The sequence below is a fragment of the Diabrotica undecimpunctata genome, chromosome 6 (assembly GCF_040954645.1).
Source record: "Diabrotica undecimpunctata isolate CICGRU chromosome 6, icDiaUnde3, whole genome shotgun sequence".
Taxonomy (NCBI): domain Eukaryota; kingdom Metazoa; phylum Arthropoda; class Insecta; order Coleoptera; family Chrysomelidae; genus Diabrotica; species Diabrotica undecimpunctata.
Genome location: NC_092808.1, coordinates 47,989,441 through 48,002,472, shown reverse-complemented (window position 1 = coordinate 48,002,472; position 13,032 = coordinate 47,989,441). Strand labels below are relative to the sequence as shown.

Sequence of the window (13,032 nt, the reverse complement as noted above, 5' to 3'; positions counted from 1 at the left end):
AGTAAATTAATGGAAATGTAATTTTATTTTATTGCAAGCAATGAGTATAAAAAATAAATATTACTTGAATGGATATTCTGGATGGTTTTCCACTCCTTTGAAAAAACTGAAAGTAAATATTCTACTCTCTTCTCCTCTATCTAGCTCATTTAATTGTTGAAGGTCCTCTGGTAATAAATCAAAATCAAAAAGGTCAATGTTTGATTTGATTCTTGTAGGATTTTTACTTTTTGGGATTACAGAGATATCTTGTTGAATAAAATGTTTCAGTAAAATCTGACCAGGTGCTTTGTTGTACTTTTGAGCCAGGTTTTTGACTAGTGACAGCCCCAAAATATCCGGAAAATTATCAATTCTACAAAAAAAAATATATTTCAAATAATCTATGTAAAAATCAAATAGGTGTTAGGAATTAATTATTGTATAAATGTCCAAACCATAGATATTCATGTAAAACCGCAAAATATGCAACTGCGATATTTTATTTTCGATTCCGAGAAGACTATAAAAACGCCTTTACTGCTAAACAGGGCTATTTTGGACGAGTTAATTATTTCGATTCATAAAATTTTGTGACAGATAATATTGGTATTCCTTTTAATTGCATTGAAAAAGTTTTGTTATTACCTAGTTCAAAGGTTTAGATTAGTCAACAGATCAATACACACACGACATGAGTAATCACGACATGAAAAATTGTTGAAAGAACTTTATTTGAGTTGACAGTTGTTTTAAGAACAAAAAGAACAGAAAAGCGGGGAGCAATTATTCAGTGAGTTTTTATAAGTAATTAGAACGATAAAAATTTAAGATACTTTAGAAAAGTGTAATAAGAAATATAGGTACCTAAAAAAAATTAATAGTAAGTGAAAAAGTGAACATGATCTAATGTTAAATGTAAAAAAAAACGTTAATTTTTCTAACCAGTGACGTAACCAGTGGGTAGGCCAGGCCTTCCAGACACCCCCCGAAATATTACCTATCTACCTACTATGTTAATAAATACAACTATGGTAATATTTTATTTTCACTACGTTCGGACATAAACCCGATTCAACACATCGGAGGTTTAGATCCTCTTAGTGATTTTATTATATTTTTATTTTTTTTCCTATTTTTTTTCCTTTTTTTTTATTTTTTTTTTAATATGTTTTTTATAATTCTCTTTTTTATTTTTTTTCCTCTTAAATCTATTTTTTTAAGAATTTTTTATATTCCTTTTTTTATTATTTTTTTTTATTAATTTTTTTTATTAATTTTTTCTCAACATAGGTTACAAATCTAACTAATTACAGGCATACTTTACTATCAAAAGGGTTAAAAGGGACAAAAAGGTTATCAAGCAGTCAAACATGTTCTTTTCATTGAGTGATAGTAGAAAAAGAATATTAACAGAAAGTGGGATGTTCTACTATTAATCAATATAAAATATAGAACTATACATGTATAGCTACATACTTTCCTTTCAGACAGGAGTGTGCAACTACACCCCGCTGCCAACGCACTTGATAGAGAAACAAAAAATAAAAAACGTTGAAATGTCACTCTTTGAATTATCGATATTTATATAAATACTTACTCATGATTATATTTTTTAGAAAAGTGTTGATCTGTTCCAGGACTTCCTAGAGTCGCAAAAGATGTTACCGCTATGTTCATCGCCTTACAAGCATCTCTCAATTCCTTTTGTTGTAAATATGCGTGAAGTTCAACTTGTAATACCACTGGTTTTATCTCTGCTACACTGCATATTCTTTTTACTTGTTCTAAGTTTGAGTTTGAGAGACCTATACCTTTGGTCAAACCATTTTTGACTTGGTTTTCCATTTCCTATAAATTATTCTTATGACTAAATATTTAGAATAGGCTGATGTGCTAAAAATGATTGGACAGTGTCAACAAAAAAAGCATATTTACATAGGAGCATATTTACAAGTAAGGTGGTGCAGAAAATGTGAAGTGGAGAAATAAACCGCTACATGTGTCATGATCACGTATCAGATATTGAGAGGTCTATAAATATAACATGTAGGTAATTGCTTACGTTTTCTCTACACCTACTAAGACACTGCGATAACAAAAACGGAATGATTTTCGCATCGGACGAAGACAAACCAACAATAATCAGTCCAAATCCGAGAAACAACGGTTAAATACTCGACCTATTCATCACCAAGGATGTAATTATGGAATATATGAGGGCACACTATAAAACCAGCTTTGACTATAATCCGATATAAACAGATAATTTAAATCCATAAAAGGAATGGAAAAAAATGGACAAAATCGCGAGAAAAATCCAACAAGCAAAGGAAAATAACATCCCAAAGGAATATACACTGACCAAAGAGTAGAGGACTAATAATTCCAAACGATCTGAAAGAAATTATAAAAGAAAGACCAGCAGAGCATACCAAATAACAGGAAGAGTAGATTATTCAAGTTGTAAGGGGATAAATTATCAGAATAAATAATAACAAGACTTAGAAGCCTCACAGAAAATAAATGGCACAACTGCATCAGAAAAGCGGAAGAAAACGACGGATAGAACGTAAGAAAAATGCTAAAAGCCAAAGAGAATAAAAGAAGGAACGCACTTCAAAACTCCAGAAAAAGTGAATGAAATTGCGAGAAAAATGGCAGAAACACAGAGGCAACTTAAAAAAAAGGTTTGATGAACAAACCATAGAAATGGCAAATAACGAATACGAGAGGATAATAGCAAGAAATGTATTTTTAGTATGTAAGTCCAGCAAAAGTTGCAAAAATAATAAGAAACTAAAAAAAACAGAACCCAGGAATGGAAAATATCCATAATATTGCACTAAAGGAACTCTCGAAGAAAATAATAGTGTAATTATTCCACTTCTACAGATTGTGACTGAAAAATGCACACTTTTCGAATAACTCAAAATATGCAAAAATCATCCCTCTACTAAAGCCAAGGAAGGTCGGAAGAAGACAAGAAATTTATAGGCCCATATCATGGCCTTTTGCCATTTTCAATAAGCAACTTAATTATATAAACATTACGTAATGCACTTTATATTTATATCTGCACTTTTTGCTATATGGAATGCAAAATATATATTATTTGACCCTAAAGCTACATGGCAGGTACTTCAAACTACAACCGGTTCAGAGTCGAATTTAAAATATCTGCAAATGGTGCATTTACGAAACAAACTTAATTTATTAAGTTATGATATACATTAGAGAGATATTTTATATTGGTTTTTTTGTTAATAGAACCTTTTTTATTTGAATCATCTCCAATATATGTATATCTTTTGTTGTAGTTCTGTTCTTTTTCCAAAATCTGTACATTCTGAAAATCAAAACAATTACAAATTACAAGTTATGCAAAAATACAAAAACTGTGCTGGGCAGGTCACCTTATAAGAGTAAATAATAACAAAACACCTAGCAGAACTATAGTGAAGCGTCGGTCAGTAATAAGATAAAGGAAGAGGTGGTTAGTCGAAGTGTGCATCAAAGCTAGCGAGATATTGAGGGTTGATAACTGGAGGAGAGCAGCTGAAGAAAATAATGTTTGAAGGCGAATGTTGGAGGAGGCCAGCACCCGATTTATGCTGTAGCGCCTTTGCAGAGAGGTATTTATTTTTAGCTCCTTTAAAAAGACAAAAAAATTAAGGTTACACTAGGTGGAGTGCTAACAGAAGTGAAAACTCATTCACCCAAATTTAACAGAGGTCTTCATTGGAATAAGAGTTATCTGCGCCAATTTTCAAGACTTAAGGAGATTTATAACATATAGACATCTACAATCGTAGTGGTAGATCGTGTACAGATGCAATATTCGTTATAAAGCAAATTACTGAGAAATCACTAGAATATAATAGACCAGCAGTTATGTGTCTGATTGACCTAAAGAAAGCGCTTGACAGAGTAAGACTCAAAGATGTAATCCATCTTCTATATAATAGAGAAGTTCCCCTAAATATTATAAAAACTATCGAAAACATCTCCCAAAACAACAAAATGGAAGCCAGAATAGATGGACAACTTACAAAACCTATAGAAATAGGCAGCGGAAGGGAATTAATAAGACAAAGGGATTCATTGAGCCCCATGCTCTTCAATTTAATCATGGATGAAATCATCAAAAGCGTTAACAAAGGAAGAGGATACAGAATGGAAAACAAAGAAATAAAAATACTCTGTTACGCAGGCGACGTAATATTGATAGCCCAAGCTGAAGATAGTCTGCAAAGACTGGTCCACAGATTTAACATAAGAGCAAAAGAATTTAATATGACAATCTCATCTCAGAAAACTAAAACAATAGTAGTCAGCAAAGAACCAACCAGATGTAAAATAGAAATTGATGGCATCAGTAGATATTGAACAAGTAATGGAAATAAAATATCTGAGAATTACACTATATGGTGAAACACACATTAACACATTATGTAACATGCAGTCAAGAATTTATAAAGCCAGTGTAAGGCCAATAATGACATATGCCTCAGAAACAAAACCCGACACAGCCACAACGCAAAGGCTACTGGAAACGGCAGAGATGAGAGTACTGAGAAGAATTAGGTACAGGAAATACGCTGAGAGGTCGAAAAAGAAGTGAAGACATTAGAAGAAAATGTAACTTACAGTGTATAAATGAATGGACACAAAATAGAAAAAAGAATGGAATAACCACATAAGCAGAATGGAGGAGACCCGTGTCGTCAAAATAGCAAAAGATAAGTAACAGCAACCAGCAAAAGAAGTATTGAAAGACCGCGCAAAAGATATATGTATTAATCCGTCAAAGACTAAGCAGAGTTGCTTATAAAGAGGAAGAAGAAGAAGAAGACATTTACAAGAGTAATCGGACGGACGAATCGACAAAAAAAAACAATTTAAATAAGAACTTGTCGGATCTTTTATAATTACAACTTAAAAATGTATGCAACTTATTAAGCGATTATCAAGCAAACGCAATAGTGTAGATTTTTGTCTCATTTGAAAATTTAATTTTTTTCCCAAATAGGTTCATATATTTTCATATAAGGTAGACTTTCTTGAAAACCCTAATGATTTACCTTCCATGTGGCTATAAGATCACTATTGTTATTCACGCTAAATGTACCATCTTCATTGATTAACGGTGCCGACATTTCTTTGTTACTATGAAAGCTAAAGGGCATGTGTATAAGGTACAAATCCACGTAATTAAGATTTAGTCTACTTAGTGACATTTTAAGGTATTTTTCCACATCTTTAGGTCTGTTTCCGAATACTGGTAGCTAAAACAGAATATTTCAAATAAAAATAAAATCTTGCAGATGTTTAGATAATATAGAAAACGAAAGCATCATTAATATGAATTAGAAAAATGCAAGTGTATAAAATAATTATAAACGAAACGCACCAGTTGAGTATACAGTTAAAACTAACTTTATTTTGTTCCAAAAGTGAATACAGTTGACAGTTTACATTATACTAATCTTATTTTCTGTACATGACATTATGGTGCTAATATTTAAATTTTGATTAGTTGATATAAATATTTTAACACTTCCACTTGTCAATAATACCTATACCTAACAGTTTCAATACTCTGTGCAGCTTTTCAGCAACTAGACCTTTAGTAAACACATCAGCTGTCATAACATCAGTAAGCATATTTTTTACATTAATTATAGTGTCAGATATTAGGTCTCTTAAAAAATGATACCTTACATCAATATGCTTACTTCTTTTATAATAAATTGGATGTGCTGATAAGTTTAATGCACTTTGATTATCATTAAATGAAGTAATACATTCAGCCGTATCTGACAATGCCATATATTCTGCCTCGCAGCTAAATAAAACTACCGTTTTTTGTTTTGCACTTTGCCAAGATATTGCAGAGCCACAAAGCTTAAATACATATCCAGTAAAGGATCTATGATCTAATGTATTGCTTGCCCAAAATTGCGGCATCTACAAAACCTTGCAATTCTGAATCATCTTTTGAGTAAATCAGAGAATAATTATTAGTGTCTTTTAAATATGTCAATACTCTTATTGCATATTTCCAATGAGACTCATTATATACATTGTTAAATTGGCTCAAGAAACTGACTGTAAATGATATATCTGGTCTGATTAAAACAGATAAATACATCAAACTACCAATTAGCCTCTGATAAGACCTCTCTATCTACCTAAGCCTCTCTAATACAATTGTTACTATCATCAATTGTTAAAGATAACTTTGGTTCAGTTGGAGTTTTAACTCCTTTGGCATCACTCATGTTAAATCTCTTTAACAACTGAATAATATAGTTTTTCTGATTCAAACAATATCCTTTATTTCTATGAAAGTCTATTTGCACACCTAAACATTCCTTAATTCTACTCAAATCTTTAATACCAAATTTACTTTTCAGCTCATTTTTTGGTCTACTTGTTTCCCTTTCATCATTTGAAAACAAAAAAATCTCTCCCTTTTTTTCTCTCTTTTTATATAGATACAAGGTTCATGATTTGATTTCTTATAATTATTATTTTCCAAAACATTATTTAATTTATAATTCCAGGCTTAAGAAGACTGTTTAAGCCCATAAATAGCCTTATTTAATTTTAAACATTCGTTGTATAAACATTGCATGTATATTTACTCTTTCAAATGACCATTTAGAAATGCTGTTTTAACATTTAAATGAGTCATATCCAAACCTAATTTTATCATCATCATCATAAGTGGCTCGACAATCCGTTGTGGATCTTGGCCTGCTTACAAAGAAGTCGCCACTCCTGTCGATTCCTGGCAACTTCCCTCCATCTTCTAACCCCTAGAATCTGTAGGTCTTCTTCCACATCATCAATCCATCTCATTCGTGGTCGTCCTCTGCTTCTTGTGCCCTCTGGTTTTGAAAATGTTAATCTCAACCTAATTTTATCATCATCATCATTTTGGCTTTACAACCCTGTGTGGGTCCTAGCCTCCCCAAGAATTTTTCTCCAGTCGTCCCTATCCATCGCCTTCCTCCGCCAAGCACGTATTTCCATATTTCTCATGTCTTCATCGATGTTATCTAGGAATCTTGTTCTGGGTCTTCCTCTTCTTCTTTGACCTAATTTTATAGAAATGTTTTATTACTGGCGCATATGTTTCTGTATAGTCTATATATTCTCTTTGATTATAACCCCTAGCTACAAGTCTTGCACGATATGTAGTTTTATTTTCACTATTGCACTTTAACTTAAACACCTACTTATTATTAATTACACCGCCATTTTCTGGCACATCTACCACATCCCATGCATTGTTGTCACGGCAAGATTAGATTTCATCCATCATGGCTTCTCTCCACTTTGCTCCATCAGGATGTTGTAATGCCTCCGAGACCGTTAACGGAACATCATCTATGTCACTTGTCTCCGTACACATATATGTTACATATTCACTAAAGTCTTTTCTTTTTCTTACTTGTTCTAACTTTTTGTGTACTTCTTGTAATGTTTCAGGTAAATTGGGCACTTCAAAGTCTTTATCACTTAAGTCATCTTCCTCATAGTAGCTAGATTCTTCGTCACTAAAAATATTACCATTATCTTTAGTCACAGTTTCGACATTATTTTTGATTTATTCCCCCACTGAATCTAGAGTTTCTTTTGCCTCATGTTCAACTTTTAAATCAAAATGAATCACTTTTTTGTGTCTTCCATAATTTGTACATCTCTGCTCACTATAATATCTTTGGTGGTTGGATTATACACCCTGTATCCTTTTGTGTTTTCAGCATATCCCACTAAAATGTGCAAAATCACTACTATCAATACTATCACATTGCTGCCAAATATCTGAACCTACTAACATCAGGTTTACTATCTATCTACATTTCAAACGGTGTTTTGTTTAAACCAGAAGCCAAAGACAGGTTTACTATCTGTCCATATTTCAAACGGTGTTTTGTTTAAACCAGAAGCCAAAGATCTATTTTTTAAGTAAAGTGTTTACAGCTTCAGCCCAAAAAATTTTCAGCTAGTAGACTAAGACAATGTTTCAAATGATTCTTCTTCTTTAGTGGTACGAATGATACGTCTATGGGAAGTTGTCATGCTACTGTTTGGTGATTTATCTCTTATATTTTGACTATCCAGTCCCTCGATCATAGCTATGTATTTAGTGTCCTAATCACCCTTTTTTCTGTCTAGTCTTCTTCTTCTTTAGGTACCGTCTCCTCTAAGGAGGTTGGTAATCATCACAGCTATTTTCACTTTTGAGATTGCAGCTCTGAACAAGTCGACGGAACTGCAATTATACCACTTTCTCAGATTGTTGAGCCAGGAGATGCGTCTTCTTCCAATACTTCGTTTTCCCTGTATTTTTCCCTGCATTATGGTTTGTAGCAACACATATTTATCCCCTCTCATAACGTGGCCGAGATACTGTAACTATCTTATCTTAATCGTATTCATGATTTCCATTTCCTTTTTCATCTTTCTGGGGACCTCAACATTTGTTATTCGGTCTACCCAACTTATTTTTAATATTCTTCGGTAGGTCCACATCTCGAATGCTTCAAGTCGATCGCTCACCTCTTTCTTTAAGGTCCAGGCCTCCATCCCATACAGCAGCACCGAAAACACATATGAACGTAATATTCTTATTTTGAGTTGCAAACTAAGGTCTCTACTGCATATAGTTTTCTCATCTTATTAAATGTTGCTCTAGCTTGTCCAATTCTAATTTTTATTTCTTCTGTATACTCGTTATTTTCATTAATAATTGTACCAAGATATCTGTATTTTTTTACTTTTTCTATTGGAACCCCTCTTATGTTTAAAATGTCTTGTTGTTGTATTTTGGAAATTGTCATATATTTTGTTTTATTAGCATTAAGCGTTAGTCCGCTTTCCTCACTAGCATTTACTACATCTAAATCATCTACTACATCACTTATCTAAAAGTGTCTGTAGATCTTGTATATTCTCCGCAATTAGTATAGTATCATCGGCATATCTGATATTGTTGATAGGTCTGCCGTAGACTTTTATTCCAATTGTTACATTTTCTAGTGATTTTTTAATTATTTCTTCCGAATATAGATTGAACAATAAGGGGGAGAGTATGCAACCTTGCCTTACGCCTCTTTTTATCTCTACTTCCTCCGAAAGTTCTTTGCCTACTCTGACTTTTGTCTTAATTTTCTTAAGTCTTTTTTGTCAATGTGTTTATCTTTAAGTAACTGTATAAGACGGTTGTGTCGGACCTTCTGTCTAGTATCTACATGTTTACAGCCTATACGTTACTTTTTTTCTCATTTCTTCACTCCTCTCAATTTCTCAGTGTATTGCATGTGCTGCTTCTCATTTTTTTCATCTCCACCGTATCATTGTTCTAAGTGCAATTGTGAAAATACTAATAAAAATGTGGTATTGATGTTTTTCTATCTTCTTATTAGGCAATTTTGACTGTTTATGATTTCTTGAATTGTGCCTTTATGTTATATCGCCAATACATCTCCTTCTACCCAATGAAGATTTGTCCTTTGTTATCTTGACTACCCTATCGTCTTTCGTTATGCTTATATGATTATTCTATTCTCTCTTCCTTTTCAATATCTACTCGCCTATTTTTTCACCTTGCATGCTGTCCTGATTTCGTCACTTCTTGATTCCTCAGTCTTTTCCGGTGATTCGTATTCGTATTTCTATTGTCTTTAACATCCTTTGTGTTTTAGATGTATCAGATTTCGTTTCTGCCATGTATGTCATTATCGATCTCATAATCACTTTGTAAATTCTTGTCTTAGTTTGCATCCTAAGTGTATTTTCCTCCACATTGTATTGTTAAACATCCAGCTGCTGTATTGGCTTTTTAAATTTATTTTTTTACCTCGTCTACATCACCGCAACTGAATACTCCTCCATAGATCCCTACCGGAAGAGCGCTTACGCTTATAAGACGGAATATAGTTTACTTGCTACTATGTCATGTTTTTTGGCAAAAGTCTATGAGACGATAACCACTGTTGTTGCAAGCACCAAGTTCTTGTGGTCGCACTATGGATCCACATTTACGTTCACCGATTTTTGAGTTAAAATCTTCCGTCATTACGGTTATATCTTTAGATTTTGTGATTGCAGTTTCTTTTCAAGTTCAGTTTATTTTTTGTTTTCTATATTTTCTTCTTCCTTATCAGCAGTTGTAAATATATGTTAAATCTAGTTTTACGTGGATTGTCATTATTTACAGTCATGTAACAGCCACACCGCTCCATGGCTGAATACCACCGAAGTTACCATGACAGTGTCCACCGAGAGTGAACGGTGACAAGAGACACAGATAGATATATATGTTTTTGTTGTTGTAAGATGTAGGTTAAATTGTAATACATGGTTTTCCTTTTAATAAAATCGTGTAAATCAATATTCACAGTCATTACCTAACTATTTTAACTAATACCCACATCACAGTCACTTATTTCAAGTATATCGGTCTTAAATGTGCATATCTCCTGTTCACTATTTCTTGGTTTACGGATATATAAATACAAGATATATAAATTTACGGGATATAAATTAGGGTACTGTCATTGCTAACGCCCTAAAGGATATGGAACACTAAAAAGATTAATGCCATGACAATAAGTTTGTCATAATATTGCTCCTATTTAAATCCCTACTAAAAATATCAAAAACGATCTATTTACTTTTTCATTGCCATATTTATGTAAATTGAATTTACGTAACTCAAATGATATAATTACCTTGGTTGTAATAAATAATTCTTCCCTCTTGACCTTTCCTGATTCGATCCACCTATTGATCACTTTGCCAACGGGTTCCTCAGTATTATAATTATAGGCAGTATCTGAAACAATGTTCAATAAAACAATTGATTTTGGTAGTTAAAGGTTTTTAAGTTGTATAATACTAAGAAATACAAGGCTAGGAAGCAAAAAGATGACAAACGTGTTTTCTGGAACAAGCCAAATAAGAAACACTCGCAATATTGTGACATTTACAAAAAATCTATAATCATCAACGTCACGGCATCTACGTCACGCAGCAAGACACCCTGGCATCTTTCGGCTGAGTAGGATACTAGGCTAGAAGACTCCAGGGTAGTGCCAGATTAACCGTGTTCCGGCTAAAACCTTAACCACCGTTCCAGAGAGGTGGTCTTGCCACTGAATGAACAACTAAAATAAAAAACTAAAAACTTATAAATAATCATACCTATTACCGTAAATTAAAAAATATTTCAGACATTAGGCAATGAACTAATAAATAATATTAACCATAAATTTAAGAGCCCTGGCTCAATTTCCTCCTCTGTCCTCCTGCTCCTTTTTCTTCATCACCCCAGAAATCAAACAGTGTACTTCTCTCCATTCTTTCTCTCCTTTCAACATTATGTTTACAATGTTTCTTTTATCCAGCCCAAAACCCATTCGCCTCTCGAAATCTCCCCTCTCATTTGCCCATCTATGGCAATTAAAAATGTAGGCGGGAGCGTCCGGTACCCCACAAACAGTAGTCTGCCGAGGTAGATTTGCCTATTCTATTTGTGAAGGTGCCAAAACTACCATGTCCGGTCAGAAACTACGTCAGGAAGTAGTCTAGTTTCCTGAACTTACATTCCCACCACGGCCTCAGATCGGGAATAAGCTCCTTCGTCCACCTTGCCTTTCCACTGTCATTCGCCCATTCTCTCTGCCGCCACTCTACTATCGTTCTTTCTCTCTCATTCTTATCTTTATTTACATCCATCCTCCTCGCATACACTCTCGCTCGCTCTCCATCAGCTTAGCGTATTTCGCAGTGTTCAGTACGCTACACCACACGGGGGCAGCGTAGGTTACCACCGACTGGAAAACTCCATTTAGCACCTTTCTTTTGGTGCTACCTGGGCCTCCAACGTTTGGCATCAGCCGTATCAACGTCTCCAGATTTCGGTTCGCCTTCTCTACCGTCTTTTGGATGTGTACTCCGAACCTTAGTCCTTCCGACAACCAGACTCCCAGATACTTAATGGATTTAACCGGTGCAACCTCCACACCTTCCACCATAAAGCGAAGAGAGGATTTTTCCCGGCTCCCTTTGAGAACTAACATCTCAGTTTTCTTATGCGCTAGCTGTAGATCGTTTTCTCTATCCACCTACTAATGCGACGCAGGGCTGTGTTAGCCGCATTAGCCATGTCCGTTTTCTGACTCGCCTTCGCAACCAGTGCAAGATCATCGGCATAAGCTACAAGAGTGCATCCCTTTGGCATCTGTAGCCTCAACACCCCGTTTTACAGGACATTCCACAGGATGGGACTTCGGATGATTCTTCTTTCAAAACAGTCCAGCTTACAACCCTGTTTAGCAATGTCGTTGAAACCAGTGTGATGTCCAGAAAGTATTCACTATTACCTTTCACGAATGTAGGTGCCTTACTGTCATTTAACACGGTAAGCCCATGGCGTGGATCCATTCTGATAGGTATTTCCCTCTCCCATCTTGCACTGGTGGATTCCATGGACGATCCTTCGCATTCAGGTCACCAGCTAAAACGAAAGGTACAGCCTCCATCCTAGCCTCTTGCATAATCGAGCCAATGTACTCTTCATATACTCGAAGCGGGATGTTTGGTGAAACATAGCAATTAAACACTACCAGGTTTCCGACATATACCTTAACATAACCATTCTTAACGGAGTGTCTGGTAATGCCAGTTCCTCGATTCACCACGTATACGGCCACGTCAGATTTTCTATCTTTAATTATCCCCTGTCGAGAGACCAACTTTGGGCTCCTGAAATAGGATCATGTCATAACCTTCCCTTCGTGTGAGTGCTTCTGCAACGTCGTGAGCAGCCCTCGACCTTCCCACAGGAATGGTTCTTATCTCTTTAACTTACTTACCCGTACGCTGTCTGATTCTTGGTCCTAAGTGTTTTTACCCACTCTTTCCTCCTCTCTTCTGATAGGGTCTCTCTTGAGCTTTCGTTTTTTTTGAGTGGGCAGTGTTAAATTCAGATCAGTGACAAATTTAATTAAAAGTAAATAACGAGAGAAAAACAGC

General features: G+C 34.6%; 1 protein-coding gene across 1 annotated transcript in view; it reads right to left on the bottom strand.

Annotated features, from left to right (window-relative positions):
* Nucleotides 1–6: 6 nt before the first annotated feature.
* Nucleotides 7–13,032, bottom strand: part of LOC140443410 (1,5-anhydro-D-fructose reductase-like) — a 55,088-nt gene continuing 42,062 nt past the window's right edge. Inside the window, exons 2-5 of the mRNA XM_072534658.1 lie at nucleotides 10,728–10,831; nucleotides 5,064–5,267; nucleotides 1,580–1,830; nucleotides 7–355 (exon numbers count right to left, since the gene is read on the bottom strand). Coding sequence (XP_072390759.1) covers nucleotides 61–355; nucleotides 1,580–1,830; nucleotides 5,064–5,267; nucleotides 10,728–10,831 — 854 coding nt within the window. The 3' untranslated portion in view covers nucleotides 7–60. The remainder of the gene's footprint in view (nucleotides 356–1,579; nucleotides 1,831–5,063; nucleotides 5,268–10,727; nucleotides 10,832–13,032) is intronic.